This window comes from Phyllopteryx taeniolatus, chromosome 13 (assembly GCF_024500385.1).
Source record: "Phyllopteryx taeniolatus isolate TA_2022b chromosome 13, UOR_Ptae_1.2, whole genome shotgun sequence".
Lineage (NCBI taxonomy): Eukaryota > Metazoa > Chordata > Actinopteri > Syngnathiformes > Syngnathidae > Phyllopteryx > Phyllopteryx taeniolatus.
This window is the reverse complement of record NC_084514.1, coordinates 12,181,967-12,198,591: the sequence shown is the minus strand read 5'-3', so window position 1 is coordinate 12,198,591 and position 16,625 is coordinate 12,181,967. Positions and strand designations below refer to the sequence as shown.

General features: G+C 41.4%; 1 protein-coding gene across 2 annotated transcripts; it reads right to left on the bottom strand.

The window, feature by feature from the left end:
* Window positions 1-3,063: 3,063 nt before the first annotated feature.
* Window positions 3,064-14,481, bottom strand: nrde2 (NRDE-2, necessary for RNA interference, domain containing). 2 transcript variants are annotated; one of them, XM_061795532.1, is made up of 19 exons: window positions 14,326-14,481; window positions 12,992-13,097; window positions 12,493-12,669; window positions 12,221-12,361; window positions 11,661-11,920; window positions 10,507-10,736; window positions 9,896-10,120; window positions 9,613-9,802; window positions 9,030-9,163; window positions 7,887-8,007; window positions 7,614-7,786; window positions 6,987-7,224; window positions 6,140-6,360; window positions 5,574-6,066; window positions 4,430-4,794; window positions 4,205-4,344; window positions 3,893-4,034; window positions 3,596-3,667; window positions 3,064-3,472 (listed from the first exon to the last, which is right to left on the bottom strand). In XM_061795532.1, exons 1-19 carry the CDS (start codon window positions 14,411-14,413, stop codon window positions 3,347-3,349), a joined length of 3,642 nt encoding a protein of 1,213 aa, XP_061651516.1. In that variant the 5' UTR covers window positions 14,414-14,481; the 3' UTR covers window positions 3,064-3,346. The 2 variants fall into 2 exon arrangements, with proteins under 2 accessions (XP_061651516.1, XP_061651517.1); XM_061795533.1 differs by having other exon boundaries at window positions 7,050-7,224.
* Between the last annotated feature and the right edge of the window lie 2,144 nt (window positions 14,482-16,625).

Sequence of the window (16,625 nt, the reverse complement as noted above, 5' to 3'; positions counted from 1 at the left end):
TTACACTTACATATTTATTCAAAAATGATATGGCCACACAAAGAGCTTTTTTGTCTATAGTATTCAGTGGGTTTATCACATGATAAGCAAGAACAAAAGAAGCTGTGACGCCATCTGTTTTGTATGTTACCAGTCTTGAGTGAATGTTTAGAATAACTGACTGCACCATGGCGGACGACTGGTTAGAGCGTCAGCCTCACAGTTCTGAGGACCAGGGTTCAATCCCCGGCCCCGCCTGTGTGGAGTTTGCATGTTCTCCGCGTGCCTGCGTGGGTTTCCTCCCACATCCCCAAAACATGCATGAATTGGAGACTCTAAATTGCCTGTAGGCATGACTGTGAGTGTGAATGGTTGTTTGTTTCTATGTGCCTTGCGATTGGCTGGCAACCAGTTCAGGGTGTACCCCGCCTCCTGCCCGATGACAGCTGGGATAGGATCCAGCACGCCACGACATTTCCAAAAACAATTTGAAATGTGGACTCGACGGACCACAGAACATTTTTCCACTTTGCATCAGTCCATCTTAGACGAGCTCGGGCCCAGAGAAGCCGGCGGCGTTTCTGGGTGTTGTTGATTAATGGCTTTTGCTTTGCATAGTAGAGTTTCAAGTTGCACTTACGGATGTAGCGCCGAACTGTATTTACTGACATTGGTTTTCTGAAGTGTTCCTGAGCCCATGTGGCGATATCCTTTACACATTGATGTCGGTTTTTGATGCAGTGCCGCCTGAGGGATCGAAGGTCATGGGCATTCAATGTTGGTTTTCGGCCTTGCCACTTACATGCAGTGATTTCTCCAGATTCTCTGAACCTTTTGATGATATTATGGACCGTCGATGATGAAATCCCTAAATTCCTTGCAATTGTACGTTGAGGAACATTGACCTTAAACTTTTCCGACTATTTTGTCACACACTTGTTCACAAAGAGGTGAACCTTGCCCCATCTTTGCTTGTGAATGACTGAGCAATTCAGGGAAGCTCCTTTTATACCCAATCATGGCACCCACCTGTTCCCAATTAGCCTGTTCACCTGTGGGATGTTCCAAACAGGTGTTTGATGAGCATTCCTCAACTTTCTCAGTCTTTTTTGCCACCTGTCCCAGCTTTTTTGGAACGTGTTGCAGCCATAAAATTCTAAGTTAATGATTATTTGCTGAAAACTATAAGGTTTATCAGTATGAACATTAAATATCTTGTCTTTGTAGTGCATTCAATTAAATACAGGTTGAAAATGATTTGCAAATCATTGTATTCTGTTTTTATTTGTTTAACACAACATCCTAACTTCATTGGAATTGGTGTTGTAGGATGTCAGACAAAAAGGAGTGAGGTTAAAAAAAATAAAACATGCCACAAGCAATTATTTTTGCCCAAACCAGAATAAATTCAAACAAACAAAAAAGACTGGAGACCCCAACCAAAAGGAAAATAATTGCTCAGGTTGTCGTGTCCAGCGCTGTCCCCCAACCTAAAAAAAAGACAAAATCTATATTAACAAGAGAAACAACTAATTAATTGGGTCACTGGTGGTTAACAGCCCAAACTAAAACAAAACATTTTTTGTTTGTTTTGTCATTCATAGAGCATGGCAGCTGTGGGCAAAATAGGTAAAAGTTAAAGAAAGAACTGGCCTCACCACCAACTTGATGCCATGTGCCATATCTGAAAAAAGAAGTCCCACCGTAAGAGCTGGCTACTCTGGGGAAGGTTCATCACTGTTCCATGTTTTCTTCGTTTGTGCAGAATGGCTCTCACCATGGTTCGCCGGAATCCTAAAGCTATAGAACTGGCTTTTGTAACCCTTTCCTGACTGATATTAAGGAATTGACATCTACAGTATCTCAAATGTTGTTGAATGTCTTTGGATCGTGGCATTTTGTTGCAGCTTTTTGAGATCCTTCGGCAGACATCATTTTGTCAATTTCTTTTTAAGTGATTTCTTGATTGAACGAATCTGGACGTAATTAAGCTTGGGTGTGGTCAGTGAAAATGAGCTCAGCTTTTCAAAAAATGTGATTAGTCACAGTTAAGTCATGATTTAACAAGGGTGGCAATTGCTTTATAAGACAGGGCCAGGAAGCTTTGAATAGTTCCCCCCGCCTAATATATAAAATCACCATTTAAAACAGCCTATCATGTTTACTAGGGTTAGTTATTGGGTTAGGTATAGTTAGTGTACTAAATATTGACTATAAAATATATACATCAATCACTTCCAAAAGGCTACACTCATTCTATCCAAAATAATCCACGAGGGTCAAATAGGGTTTATACATGGACGACAGACACACGATAACATCAGGAGAACTCTACACGTAACTGAGAGAGCACAAAGAGAAACAAAAAGTAAAGTTCTGCTAACTATAGGTGCCGAAAAGGGATTTGACCGGATTAATTGAGGGGGGAGTCATTTAAATTTGAACGCAAGCATATAGGGACAGCGATCTCAGGGTTGGAGCCATAGCTGAACAAAAGGTAGGAAAAATGGACAATATGTGGACAAAAACAATTGACTGCTGAAAACCAGGATATGTTTCTAATTTGTATTTTTCTGTTGTTTTTTTTTTTTTTAATTTTTTGGTAAGGCATGTTCTGCATAAAAAACCCAGGAGACAAAAAATAAAATAAAAAAATCTATAAAGTAACACACGCATCAAGTGAGATGCAAGTTAGCTAATGTGGGATTCATCTTTTGTCACTGCCTTTGTGCCAAATATCATTAAAAAATAAACAATATGATATCTACTATCGTAATATTACACTGTAAAACAAGTTAATATAAATATTCCATTAAGAGCTGAGAGCAAACATGGTCAGTCCACATGTGCAACGTAATGGCTGCACGAGCTTTCAATGAACTTCAAGTTTCTTTGGGATGCTATAAAAGAATCATTTGTTTCCAATATGTATGCACAGCCCATAAAGCAACACGACACTACCACGTATTAATTAACGAAAATAAGCTTGAATAGCTCCCGGTCGTTGACTTCGACACCACGGGACCATTGTGTCTAGTCCAGGCAAACAACATAACAGAAAACGACATACAGTATTCTTAAAAGAAATTTCCGAAAAATAACTCTTTATTTCATAAATTAAAACTTCCAAACCTCATATACAAATTACAAACAAAAGTATTTTTATTGAACATGTCTAAAATGACTAACATAAAACAGTTCAAATGTTTTAGTTTTTTTTGGGGGGGTGGGTGAAAATGCTATTTGCCTTTTTTATTTTACTTCCCTCACGTCCAGGGGGAGACAAGCATTCTCGTTCATCTTGAGTAATCACTGAAATGTCCTTCTGGTGCTGAGCTACGTATGTCGGTCTGCTCGTGAGTTTGGTTCAGTCTTCCAGCAGTATGTCGAGCTCTTCTAATGGCAACCGGACTCGCAGCTCTTTCTCTGTCATCAGATCTGCAAACTCTTGGAGATACTCAGGAAACAGCTGCACTGCATCCATGTACAAACCCTGGTCAAACGCATTTTTCGTCATTGCAAATCCCCAGTGATCAATGTACTAATACACACTTTACACACTGCCTTTATTTCATGCACAAAGAAGACAGACGCTACTGTTAAACTTGTGACATACCTTCACCCAGGGAATATTCTGTAAGGCTTTGTAGAAGAGCCCCTTGGCTTTATCCATCTTACCCTCTGACACCTACAAATACAAACAATTTTACATACTGTACACCTTTTAGTCGAATCACAAAAACATACACGGACTGGGAAAACATGAAAAGTCCAGACAGGAAGGCCACAACTGAGATTCAAACCCCAAACCTCAAACTGTGAAGGCAGACAGGCTAACCACTAGGTCCTGCCGCCCTCCTTGTTTACTAGGCCAATTAATGTAGCTGGCCTTTTGAATTATTTGCCCTCTCACCAGGTAGTGAATGTACATCCTCCAAAGTAAAGGACAGTGAGCTCCCATCTCAGTTCCTATGGCGCTTTCAAACAGTCCACGGATACGGTTGCTGAGACCATTCTCTGGCAGGACACTCAAGGGGGCGCTTTTGCCACAAGACCTGTGGTCGCAATACATATTTGATATGTCAGTGGTATAGAAGAGAATGCATTATTTGAAAATTTTTCATCATCGGGTGGGTAAATTGGGCATTTCCAAGAATACGTTTTTGGGAAACTGAAAGTGGAATAATACCCTGCCACTTTCCTTTATTTTTTTTCCCGCTCTTACCCCTGTGCCGCATCCACCAGCTGCTTCCTTTGTTGTTCAGCAAGAATAGCAAAGAGTCGTGGCACAACACTGCTGTTGTCCCTTGTTAATGTGTGGAAAAAGCGACGTGCCCGGCCAGCACTATGGTAACGGTTCTCCACCTGAAACAGGTCCCAGGGTAGAGGAGAAATAGCGTGTGGCGTTATTAAGTATGGAATTTAATACGGGGCATTAGTATTGTTTTACCTGTACATAAATGCTCCAAAGCGGGGCACTACTAGGCCAGCTCGTAAGGGCTGAGGTGAGCGTGTCTCTGAGTGTCGCCAGGGGAAACACACCAACGCTCATGTGGTACTTGAGCAACGACGCTTGCTGCACCGCCAACATCTCACACTCAGAAGTTAACCTGCTAACCAACAAGTTGCTGCCAGAGTGGCAAGCATCAGCGCGAGAGCGGTCGTCTGACATGATTGTGCGGTGCAAGTCGCCCATCCGCTCTCTGGCCTGGCTGTAGACTGCGTTAGCTGCTTTGATGCCCATAGTGAGGTACTGGAACAGAGCATAGCAGCCTAGCAGGCCTCTCAGCCGCAACTTCTCTTCTTGGACACCCACTGCACCAAGACATGGAATAATGACATCACTTACACACAGTTAAACATTCGGATTTCATTCTCATCACTATATTTTTGACTGGTATTCCATATTACTCGTACATCCTACATTTAAAGAGGACATAAAGGAGGCCTATTGTTGTTTGCATGTTCTCCCCGTGCATCCCAAATTGCAACAACATGCATGTTAAGGGAGTTGAAAACGCTACGTTACGCGTCATAACGCGAATTACGATTAATCGACAACTAATTGTTTATCGATTTAATTGATTACGATTTCTTTGTTTAAAAACCTCTGAATTTCAGCCTCCCAACAGTATAATCAATTATATTTGAATTATTATATAATTATAATAATAAAGCAGACTTGATGGTGCAACAAAATAGGGCATTTGCACATATCTTCTTTTACCTTGGAAAACAATCAAAATTCTTGCCTATTTTGCGACATGTTACGGACCAAACCAGTAACTGAATCAAAATCAGTAAGGATTGTGCATTTTCTGTACTGTCAACTTGAAATAATGTCCTGTTTTTTAATAGAAAGATGGAAGTATACTGTAATTGAGTCATTGACAATTAAAATTATAGTTGCAGCCCTAGTGTGAACGCTTTTTCCTATATATTCCGTGATCGACCAGTCCAGCATGTACCCTGCCTCTCGCCCAGCAACTCTAATGAGGACAGGTGCTCGAGAGAATAGTCGGCTATGCAATATCAATATGGTTCTTCTGAAAAACGCATTGATATATTTTTTTCAATTTTCTGAGGGTGCAAACCTTTTTTGTTGGCCTGAGGATGGCAGAGATCTTGATCGACTGCAGACAAACTGGCAGTCAGAGCTTGTTCATAAGACCTCCTGGCCTTCACGATGGCAACCGGAGAGACGGGCTGTGATGACGAAGAAGGTGATAGAACGTTCCCCTCTGCATGTCTGGAGAGCACACACACAGCCGGAGATGCACCTCCATCGCCGACTACCCCTCCTGGCCCACTTGCTCCATCCTCAACCTCGAGTTGAGCCCACAGCAGACACAACTCACAGAGGGAGGGGTTACACAGCCCTTTGGCCGCACCCAATGCCGTGGCTGCAGAAAACACTTTCCGAGCCTCTTCGAGGTGACCGAGCATCCACTCCAAGTGGGCGAACTCCCGCCACATTGCCAAAGATGAGCGGTTGTCGGGTTCTTTGAGCAGTGATTTGGCAAGCCGCTTGCTGATTTTGCTCTGAGAGCGGAGGCGTTTTTTGTTGCTGTGCATGCAACGAAACACCTGAAACAAATATCAAGCTATGAAACTATTTTTTTGTGAATTTTCAATAGGTTTACAAAATAAAAGACCTTACCTTGAGTTTCTCATACTGCATCCGGCTGAGTGACAGGACAGTTCGGTGTTGAGATGGAAGGACAGGTTGAAGCATATTGAACATTGCGTTGACAAACTTCTCGCCCTGCTTTCCAAGCCCTGCCCATTTCCTGGCTCCCTGGAGTGTGGTCATGTGACCCACCGAGTTCACCCCAAGGCTTGGTAGGCAGTGGGAAGTCAGAGCATGTCGTGAGTCACTACCTTAAAATGAGTTGCGCAGAGTTAGATTTATTTGTCCTTCAACCCTTTATGTTCAAATCCACATTAAAAACAATTTAGTTAAACCTCCTTTCTAATATAAAATAATCACTCGCAACATCTTGGTTCTTTTATTGCACATTCAATGCATCGTGGATTTTTTTTTAAAGGTCAATGTAGTGCAATTACTCACCTGGACATCTCAGATAGTTTTTTTTTTATTGAAATGTGGCAGCAATGCCTCACAAATGGTCAATTGGGCCATTTTTCTTTTTTCTTTTTTTTTAACAGATAAAGAAATTTCACTGAGTATATTATCCGTTTAAAACACGAGCCACAGTCAGTTTTATGAAATGAATTCACAAATACCAACCGTAATCTGACGAATAAGGAATGGAAACACCCATAACAATATTGACAGGAAATAAAGTGCTAGTAAAAAGCAAAGTTTAGCTTGTTTTTATGACAGTACTGCAGTTTAAAACATCAATTTAGCCCTACGGGGGGCACGAGCCAGTGCAAACTGTAGTAGTAAGTCAACCATCACTGCACCCCACCACCAGTTGGGGCTTTATGGCAGAGTGGCCCGACAGAAGCCTCTATATTAATATAGCATAAATACAGTTTACCTGAAGGCCCAGGCCTGAAATGCACCGCGCGCCACTGAGTAGTTGTTACTTCTGCATATTCACCCTGAGTGAGCAGAGAGAGGTCCTCCAGCAGCACGCCAGGATGACACCGGCCACCAGACAGCACCGCAGTGTCCACTGGAAGCCCCAGGAATAACAGGAAATTGAGAAGGAAGCGCAGCTGGAGGTCTGACGAGGACAGACAAATTAGAGAAGGGCCGATGTCATCGAACAGCACCTTGAGTGGAGAGGCAGGCACAAGGAGTTCAAACAAAGTTGTCACACTTTAAACATTTAAATGTTGCAATTCAGTGGACCCCTGCTATTTGTGGGCATAGGGACCGCGCCGGACCGTGAATAGCAAAAATACGCGGATAATTGACGCCCATTATAATTACATTGAAACTCTTTTTTTCTTTTTTAAACAAAGAGAAAAATAATAATAATTAATAATGAACTGCCAAAAAAAAACGTTTTCGGGGTTGGTTCATCCCCCCCCCCAAAAGAAAAAAAAGCGAAAGGAAAAATTTAAAAAGAAATTGAAAAACAAAAAAACCTGTTACTAGGTTAATTGGCTTGTGAGGTGGTCCACTGTAATAAATTAGCAATAGCATAAATACAGTTTACCTGTCTCTCAGGGTCCTCACAGTCATCCTCTGACTGACTCTTGGCTTTTTCAGGCCTCCAAGGCAACCAATGTGCAGCTTCACGAGATGACTCCGCATTTAGCCACACCTTCCATCGAGGCTGGCTGCAGTCCTTCACCTCTTCCTCTTCGTCATCCTCCTCTTCTTCTTCCTCTGTGGACAAACACAGATACAGAAGTGTCATGCTACTGGCATACTAATCACAACCACCATGCAAGGAGATTTTTCCTCTCCGAACGTGAGATGGATTTACCTGCGCAGGGCTGCACCCACCCTCCTCGCTCCTGTTGGACCATCCAAGCCTTCCAACCTCTGGCATTCAACTCCCCAACTCTTGGCTCCCCGCTATCCCAGAACGGCTCAAAGAAGTCAGCCTGCGCATATCAACACAAACACTGAAGGCAGTGGACGTTTCTGGACAGTTTGAATTCCTCTAATGCTTCCTGTCACTGTGACAAAAACAGAGACCTTTTCAAAACACAATAAAAAGCCATTCATTTATTCTACAGAAAGGCTCTGGGCGGTGTGCGCCTTGGGAGCTGTTGCTGAGGATGGCTGGTTGCACATATAATGACGTGTCCTCAATAATTCTTCCAATACAGGTAATCCATAATTGCTTGTCCTCCTGCGGTTAATTAAAGACAATTCTCATCTGTGAGCCATGACACGTTTCTCGGCATTGGGTTTGACGTCAAACCATTTATTTAGCTTTAGCTTCAGACAACGGTGGCCATTTTGCATTTGCCTTTTCAATGAAGGTGGTTGGTTTTTCAACATACCATATCAACTAAATCATTAATGATAGAACAATTAGCCTCTTCCCTAAAACATCACTCTCCTTCCGTACACTTGCGCTTATCTATTGGCATGTAAATTGCAAAGTACACAACTTAATAAAATATGTTCTTCTTCTTCCTAATTAAAAAGCAATATCAATGGTTATGAGTTGATGTTTTTATACGCGGCAATAAAAACTACTAAATTTACAAGTTTTTTTTTTTACTGGTTGTTTCACATTATCATCATGAATAATTACATCTGTCAAATATCCAGTACCAAAGTCAGCTTGCTCATCTTGTCATCAAACATGTATACTGTTGCAAATGTGTATTTATCTAAAAATAGCACCCCACCCTGTGATCACAAAATATGCATTATTCCTCAATGTTGGTTGAGAATAAATCCATAAGGCATCATATATTAATGCCAAGCCATATTAAATCTGACATAGTGTCAACTAGGGATTTTTATAGGCTGAGTCTGGGTGTCAAGAGGTCAGGACATTTTCATGAGATGTTTGCTTTATTTTGACTGGTGCTGTAATATGGGTACTTCATGGAACTTCTAAAATTCAGACCAGAACGCATTCAGGTGGGTGCCTTATTTGTGTCTTTACCTGTTGTTTGGTGGACAGTTGTCGTACACTGTCAGGCTTGAAGAACGTAAAGTCGATCATGGCTTGAAATAGAGAGAACGCCTTCTCCGAGTGACCGGACTGACGGAGGAAATGACACTGCTGGGTGAAGATATCTGAACAGTACAAAGGATTAGACGTTAATTACTTCCAATAAGCACAGAGCACAAATGATTTGATCGCCAGCCAATCACAGGGCTGACACAGAGACAGACAACCATTCACATTCACACCTACAGGCAAGTCTTCCATGAACGCAAAAGGAGATAAACTGTGCATTTGTTGGCCTGGAGTGAACTCACACAAACACACGGAGAACATGTAAACTCCACACAGAAAGGCAAGAGCTATGATTTCAACCCCGCTAACCACTTTTCCAGTGTACTGCCCATACTTGCTGGAAATAAAGTACATTTGGAACTTTTTTTTTTTTTTAAGTAAGGGATGATGTGATCCTCTATCTGAGGGTCCTTAGTAGAAGGGTGCTCATGGAACTATAAACCTGAGTTAACAAACTGACTGGATCCACTCACGTTTCCAAAATGTATAAAATAAGATCTGTTACCAAGCATATCCTCTTCGATCCCTGGCAGGGCTGGGTGGGACACCATGCTGCCATCCCGGACGGCGCTGAGCGTGCTGAGACACTTCCCGTAAGCAGAGTTAACCCTCGACACACTGAAGTTGCTGAAGTAGCTCTGGGTGAAGATAAGATACTCCTTCCACAGAGGGCCACTGTTTGGGTGGAGAAAGACCTAAGAAATGATCAAACAGGAGTTAGTCTTATTGATTAAGTGATGCTGTATGTTCTCAAGTGAAAATTGTGAGTACAAGGACAGTCAACCAACCAGTTTCTTCCATTCTTTAGCCAGAGCTGATGGCTCCCAAAGCTCTTGGCAAATCCTGAGCCTCTCCCGCTGCAGAGCGACGCAGCTGGGGTTAGTGGCCACAGCACGCTCTGCAATGCTCAGCTTTTTCTCCAGCACAGCTTTGTACGAAGACCTGCGACGCTCCGGTAACTCTTTACCCTGTTGCTCATCCTCACCTCCAAATACTGTTGCGCTCAACTCATCCTAAAGCAAACAGACAAGATAAAGTTTGGAGTACGCAAGTAAATGCTAGTTGGCTACGTCAGCACTCTATCAAGGTTTTGGAAGAAGACCCAAACATCACACCAGAATCTTGGCAAAAAAAGCATTTTTTTAACCGCTACAAAAGACGTACGGTCGAGGTGAAACTTGCCAAGGAATATGTATTCACAAATAGCTTTGAAAATCACTTAAGATATACGTTGATCAAAAAAGAAGTATGATGTATGTTGTTCCACCCTGGAAGAAGAATGGTTTAAATGAATCAATATGCGTCCAAAACTAAATATGACATTCCTGCTCGTCGTGAGCAGGAGCTGGAGGAGTATCAGAAAAAGCAATTCGTTGGGTTCAAAAGTGAGTCTTCCTACCTGGTATCTAATGAATTTCAACCAGAGGTCAGTGTCTTCTGGTTGCTCTCTCAGTTTCCTGTTGAACTCTTCAGTCTGGCCTGTCACGAGCACAGCTTCTTGCCCTGTCTCCAAATTGTGGCTGTCGCGGTGATCTGTCTGGTCCTGCTTTCCCTTGCCCTGCAGCCAGAGGGCAGTGGTGGAGTCGTACACACCGAGGGGATTCACTGACGACGTCTGAGCTCTGCCAACTGGAGCAAACACGTTGAAGTACAAAACGCATGTAAAGAGTAAGTGATATGACTACAGAATGAAAGAAAAAAGACAAAAAAAGCAGTATAGGACAGAAGATGAGAATGTTGTCAGACTTTAGCCGATTCAGTCAAAACAAATGAACCAAATGAATGCGGACACCAAGAAAACAACCAGTTCAGTAGGTTTACCCGAGCTTGGAAACATGTCCTGCCTTGTCTTGTTAAGAGACTGGTATGGGTCAATCACTTTTCGGAAGCATTTTTGGGTCTCCCACAATGAGATTCGTTGACGTCAACAGAACAGTTGCTATTCCATTAATTATCGCACATAACAGGGCAAGGTTATGGTGAGATTATGCAATTCATGGCTGGGCTTGTTTCTGGGAAGCCACACCAGGTCATGCACAATTACAGTAATAACATAACTTTTTTTTTTTAAGGTTTGACTATAAAGTGGAACCTCTGAGGTCGAACACAATCCAATCTCAGAGGCTGGTTGACCTCCAATTCCTTCAGATTTAGTATCCATTTTCACCATTGGAAATAATGGTAATCGAATGAAGTATAATGAATAATAGACTGCTGTTAACATTTAATTTAAAAACAACAAAACTTCTCCACCTTAACTTTGAGGAGTGAGCGGCAGGCATTTGGAAGAGATTACTGCTTGTGACTCGTGGTTGAGTACACTCCATTCTTCTTTCTCTATTATTATTGTCATCTTAGCCATGTTGTACTACGTCTGGGACAGGTGTGCGTTCACCGCTTTCCTACCTTGCCATAAGTTACTTCTGAATTGTAAAACCTTCGGCTCATTTGACTTTTGAGGTTGTCATTGTAAATGTAAAACACTGCTGTGATAACTTTTGTAAATATGACAACCTGCGACGTTTCTTCACGGTGTGGCCCAAAATCCCTTACCCGGCTCTCCTTTTTTCTCCCCCTCAACATCTTCCAGTGGGAGAAAGAGGTTGGAGTTGCTGACATCGCTGCTTTCAGGCACTCTTGGTAATATCAGGAGAGGCAGCTGAGACTTGAGCAACTGACGACACACTGTAGAAAAGTATCTGTCCGCTCCTTTCTTCTTGTCCCCCTCTTTACGTTTCTTATTAGCGTCCTCCCAGCTTACTTCTTGTCTGCGAGGGTCCAGACCCAGTGATGAGCGACCTTTCCTCCTATACCTGCAATAACACAGGCCATTTAAAAACAACAATGGATGATCTATGGCCTTGTTCAGACTGCCAGCCCTAATTACGGTCTTTATCATATCTAGTTTGTATCCTTCTTGATTTTATGAAGTTTGAACAGCAAGGATAATAATAATGTTTTTATTGCTCCTACTTTCATGTTTGTATTTGGCCTCGCCAGCGTCAGTACTAACACTGACAGTATGTTGTTACCATTGCAAGCCTTGCAGATGAGTCAGTACAAAGCACTGATGTGTGGACCTGTTTAACTTCCATGCTCTGCGTGTGTGTCACCTTGCTACATCCCCTCTGTATAGAGACTTGTACGTCCAGTTGGATGCATCAGATTTAGAGTCGACACAGAATGGCTTTGCTGTGGGCGACTGCATGTCATCCAACCATGAGAAAGAACTTGATATTGGAGCATCCCGTGGTCTATAGTCACAAGAAGACATATCCCACCCATGAACAAAGTCAGTCAGTGTGGACAATCGTTTGAATTCAAACTGATGGGACGTAATCAAAACTGTATAATGTAATGTATCCACACTTGGCGCTGTGTGTACCTTTCTGTTTCTTGTTTCTGCTTGAGATCACTTGGGAAGATTGGTTCAGAGTCTGAGCCGCTGCTTTCTGTTGACCTTTTAATCTTTTCTGTGTGTTTTTTCTTTTTGTCCCCATGCTTTTCATGCTTCTTTTTCTTTTTCTTCGGTGGCACACTGTCCACATCTTTTCTGTGTACACTGAATATAATGCAACAACAGTCAAAGAGAAAAAGGACAATCAATATTTGTGATGCCTGAAACTTAAACCTAGTACTTCCAAAATTTGTTCTTTGAAAAAAAAAACAAAAAAAAAACAACAACTTTATTTGGCTACTTGATACAGATAAACTGAAATATTCACAATTTAATGCAATGTGTTTGGGATAAAACAACATAAAAGTACGTAATCGAGTTACATACAGGTAACGATGATGTCAGAACATCAAACCATTTTCTGCACCGCTTACATTTTTATTTGACTTACATTTTTATTTTTTTTTTAAAACTAACATGTTTTTACCTTGAGTCTTTGTTGTGTAAGCCGTCACTTTTCTTCTCTAAGAACAGACTGTGAAGCGATAAGGCATCACTGGTCTGAAAACTGTTATTGTTCAGCCACTTCAATTCTAAGGAATATAAGGATACAAAACAAAAGATTGTTACTTTAGTTACCAAAAAACAATGACCAGATTATAAGCGTAATCGCTCTGTGTTTACATGTGGTGTGGTATCACTAACAATCCAAAGTACAGTATTCTGAAATTCCTCAGCCTGGTTGGTATAAGAAATTACGAGTTACTACGAGACAGAGGTGGTGGACTTTCAATCAGACTTAAGTCGCAAATTTTACGACTCGGGTTTGCTTGTCTAAAACATAGAAAAGACTCAATTTAGACTTGAACTACATGACTTGACAAGTCTTGCCCTTTTGTGTTTACACGAAAGAAAAGTCTGCATTTTCAAGTCGGTGGTCCATTTCTTTTGTTTGTGAACAAAGAGTTCTGTTTTGGGGAGTGCGTGCAACATACTAGTATGCTATGCGATGTGATGTGGTGTGCATAGGCCACCTCGTGAAGCAAGTATTTTGGAGAAAGATTAGCAGATTATTAATTTTTGATTCAAGGATTAGTTTTTGATAACACCGGGGGGGGGGGGGGGGGGGGGGGGACAACCGAGAATGGCAAAATATAATGTTTACAACTCAAAGAAACAACAACATCTACGCCCAGTTTGCCCACAAAGACTTCACAGTTTAGCTCACCAATCTGGTCAAACATGAACTAAGGTTTGTGTCAATTTGGCATTACATTGATAAATCAAAAGTAATACACAATACGTAGACTGATCTGGTACATTAAAAAAAAAAAAAAAAACGATCTGATGGCTAATTGTGTGACTTGACTTATGACTTGCTTACCAAGTAATGACTGAATAAATTCGCTTCAAATTTGAGTGGGGACTTGACTTGCTTGCTTCCCCCCCCCCACCCACAGGAATTTGCGTTAGGGTAAAATTTATGCCTTGTGTATATTTGACTGACTTCCACCTCTGCAAGTTGATATGCTGTAGTAGCGGTTCAAGGTTCAACGCCAGTTCCAATTGCTAGCAGCTAAAGCAAGTAACACCAGTATGTGCCCTGAATGCATTAGCCTCTGCGTAACTAGATACGCCATTGACATGGGCGTTTAAGTAACGTGGCAACAGGATGGACACAATTGTTTAACCAGGCATAATCAGCTGTCATTTATCAACCCCGAAAAGTAATTATCGATCTGCACCTAGTAAACATTCTTATTATATAACAACAACTATAAACGCGCAAATTTGACCTGTTGGATATGTGAAGAATATTACCATTGGACGTGTCTTCAACTTTGTCACTGGAAACATCTGCAAACGCTGGAAACAATGCCATGTTGCTGTTTCTATCAAACAGTCGCATATAAATGACGTCACGTGTAACGCGACATAAAATCCATCCATCTTCTTTCGCGATTTTATTACTCAATAATATTACTCTTATACGCAGATGTACTTGGAGAAAATTGTTCGTGAACGTCGAAATTTTAAATTTTTAATTCACCCAATTAACACGCACACAAAAATTCATCTTCCGTTTATGATCTGTGTCACGTGGTCAACCCGCAGCCTTCTTCTTCATCTTCATATTAATGGTGGTTGGCAAATAACAAAATGGTGTATTTCCGCCAGCTACTGGTAAGGAGTGTGGACCAAAATAGCTAATACTCTGCTACTCTCAATGTATATTTAAAAAAAACAACTAGATCCACTGTATCGTATCAGTTGTGTTTGTCTGAGATACTTAAATAATACCCAAGTTTCAAACATAGTTTTTTTCCATCCGTATTTGTGCTTAATAATGAATTGAGTGGAACCATAATTAATATTTCTTGTTGTTTTTTCATTTTGCGAGGGAAGGGGGGGGGGGTGCTTATAGATTTGTATTTGTTCAAACTTTTAGTGTTTTTCACGTGGTGTCATATAATGTTTTTTTTAATATGACTTTTATTATTATTTTTAAATATCAATTTGCATAAATAAGTTTCAATCTGTATCATATTTGGTACATCGGTCAACAATGCTCAAAGATTCTTTTTTTTTCTTGAACAAACAAAAACATAATAAAACACAAACAAATCCACCAAATTGGCAATTCCAAACATCAAAAGTGCAACTACAATTTACTAAAAAGTCTATTGAGTCTCAAAATTCTGAAAAACCTGTGATTTGAACAAGGGTGTGTTGACTTTTTATATGCACTGTAGACTTCCTTCCCATCCTTTGTTCATAGTTGTATTGTCTACTGTGTTGTGTTAGCAGAAATAAAACTACATAAGGTAAATAGACACAAATGTTTTTTCTTAATTGTATGAATAATTTTGGTGACGTGTGCCCTTTTCTGGCTCTAGTACCTGCCCCCAAACATGTCTGTGCACATGCCTGGTCAAAAGTGTTCCCCATGCTTAATGCACAATGTTGTAACGAATACATACGTGGGGCACCAGCCCCTTAGAAAACTACAGTACTCTCTGTAACTAGCACACTGGACAATATGGACAAGACTCGGTCGGGCATATTTGTCACTGAAAGGCGAGATTACTCTGTGCTGCACTTAAGCAGCGTACGCTTCCTTTGATCCAGTGCAATTGGAAGAGATGTGCTTGAGTCCTCATGCATGGATATGTTGAATAACTAATGAGATTTTTCTTCCAAGGGCAATGATGGAAACCATTTGGGGGGAATAATTTTTTTTTAAATTCTAGCAGCACAGTGACGTGGTAGAGCTCCTGGGTTCGAATCTCGGCTCGCGCTTTCCTGTGTGGAGTTTGCATGTTGTCCGACACTTGCATGGGTTTTCTCCATGTAGTCCGGCTTCCTCCTACATTCCCAAAACATGCATGTTGGGTTAATTGAAGACTCTTAAGTTGTTCGTGTGAGTGCAAATGGTTGTTTGTTTATATGTGCCCTGGCTGGTAGTCCAGGGCAAAGCTTTGGTCCAGGTGTACACTGCCTATGGCCCAAAGTCAGCTGGGCTAGGCTGTAGCTCACCCTATGAGGACAGGCGCAAAAGAAATTGCGGTGGATTTAAAAAAAATATATATTTTTTTAACCTGGCACCAACTAATAAAGGGGACATTTGCCCGTGATACCTTTTGCTAAGCGGAATTAGTGGAGGGCAAACACAACTGTCTCAGGGGCCAAAGAGAAAAAAACCGAGGCCGTTTGAATGCTCAACCTGGGCCTGGCGGCACCATGGAGAGTGACAGGAATTTAGACACGCACTAAAGGAAATGACTATAAAACCAACACTACTAAGGATTATGAAGTTTAATGTTGCAGTTGACGCTACGATTTTATTGTTATAAACTACACATTGGAGAGAGAGGCACTTCCTCACTGAACGTTATGCAGACTTATTCATTAGTGTCATGAGTTCAAACTTTTTTTTTGTTTTGTTGAGGCAACATGAATGACCTTGTGTCAGAGTACCAACAGTACCAAGAAGCCACTGCAGAGGAGGAGGGCGAATTTGAAGATGAGGCCGAAGAGGAACTAGTTTAGAAAGGTTAAATGATTGCGTCTTACCGGATGGTGGTGGCATAAAACAGTATCAATCCAATTGATCATGATTG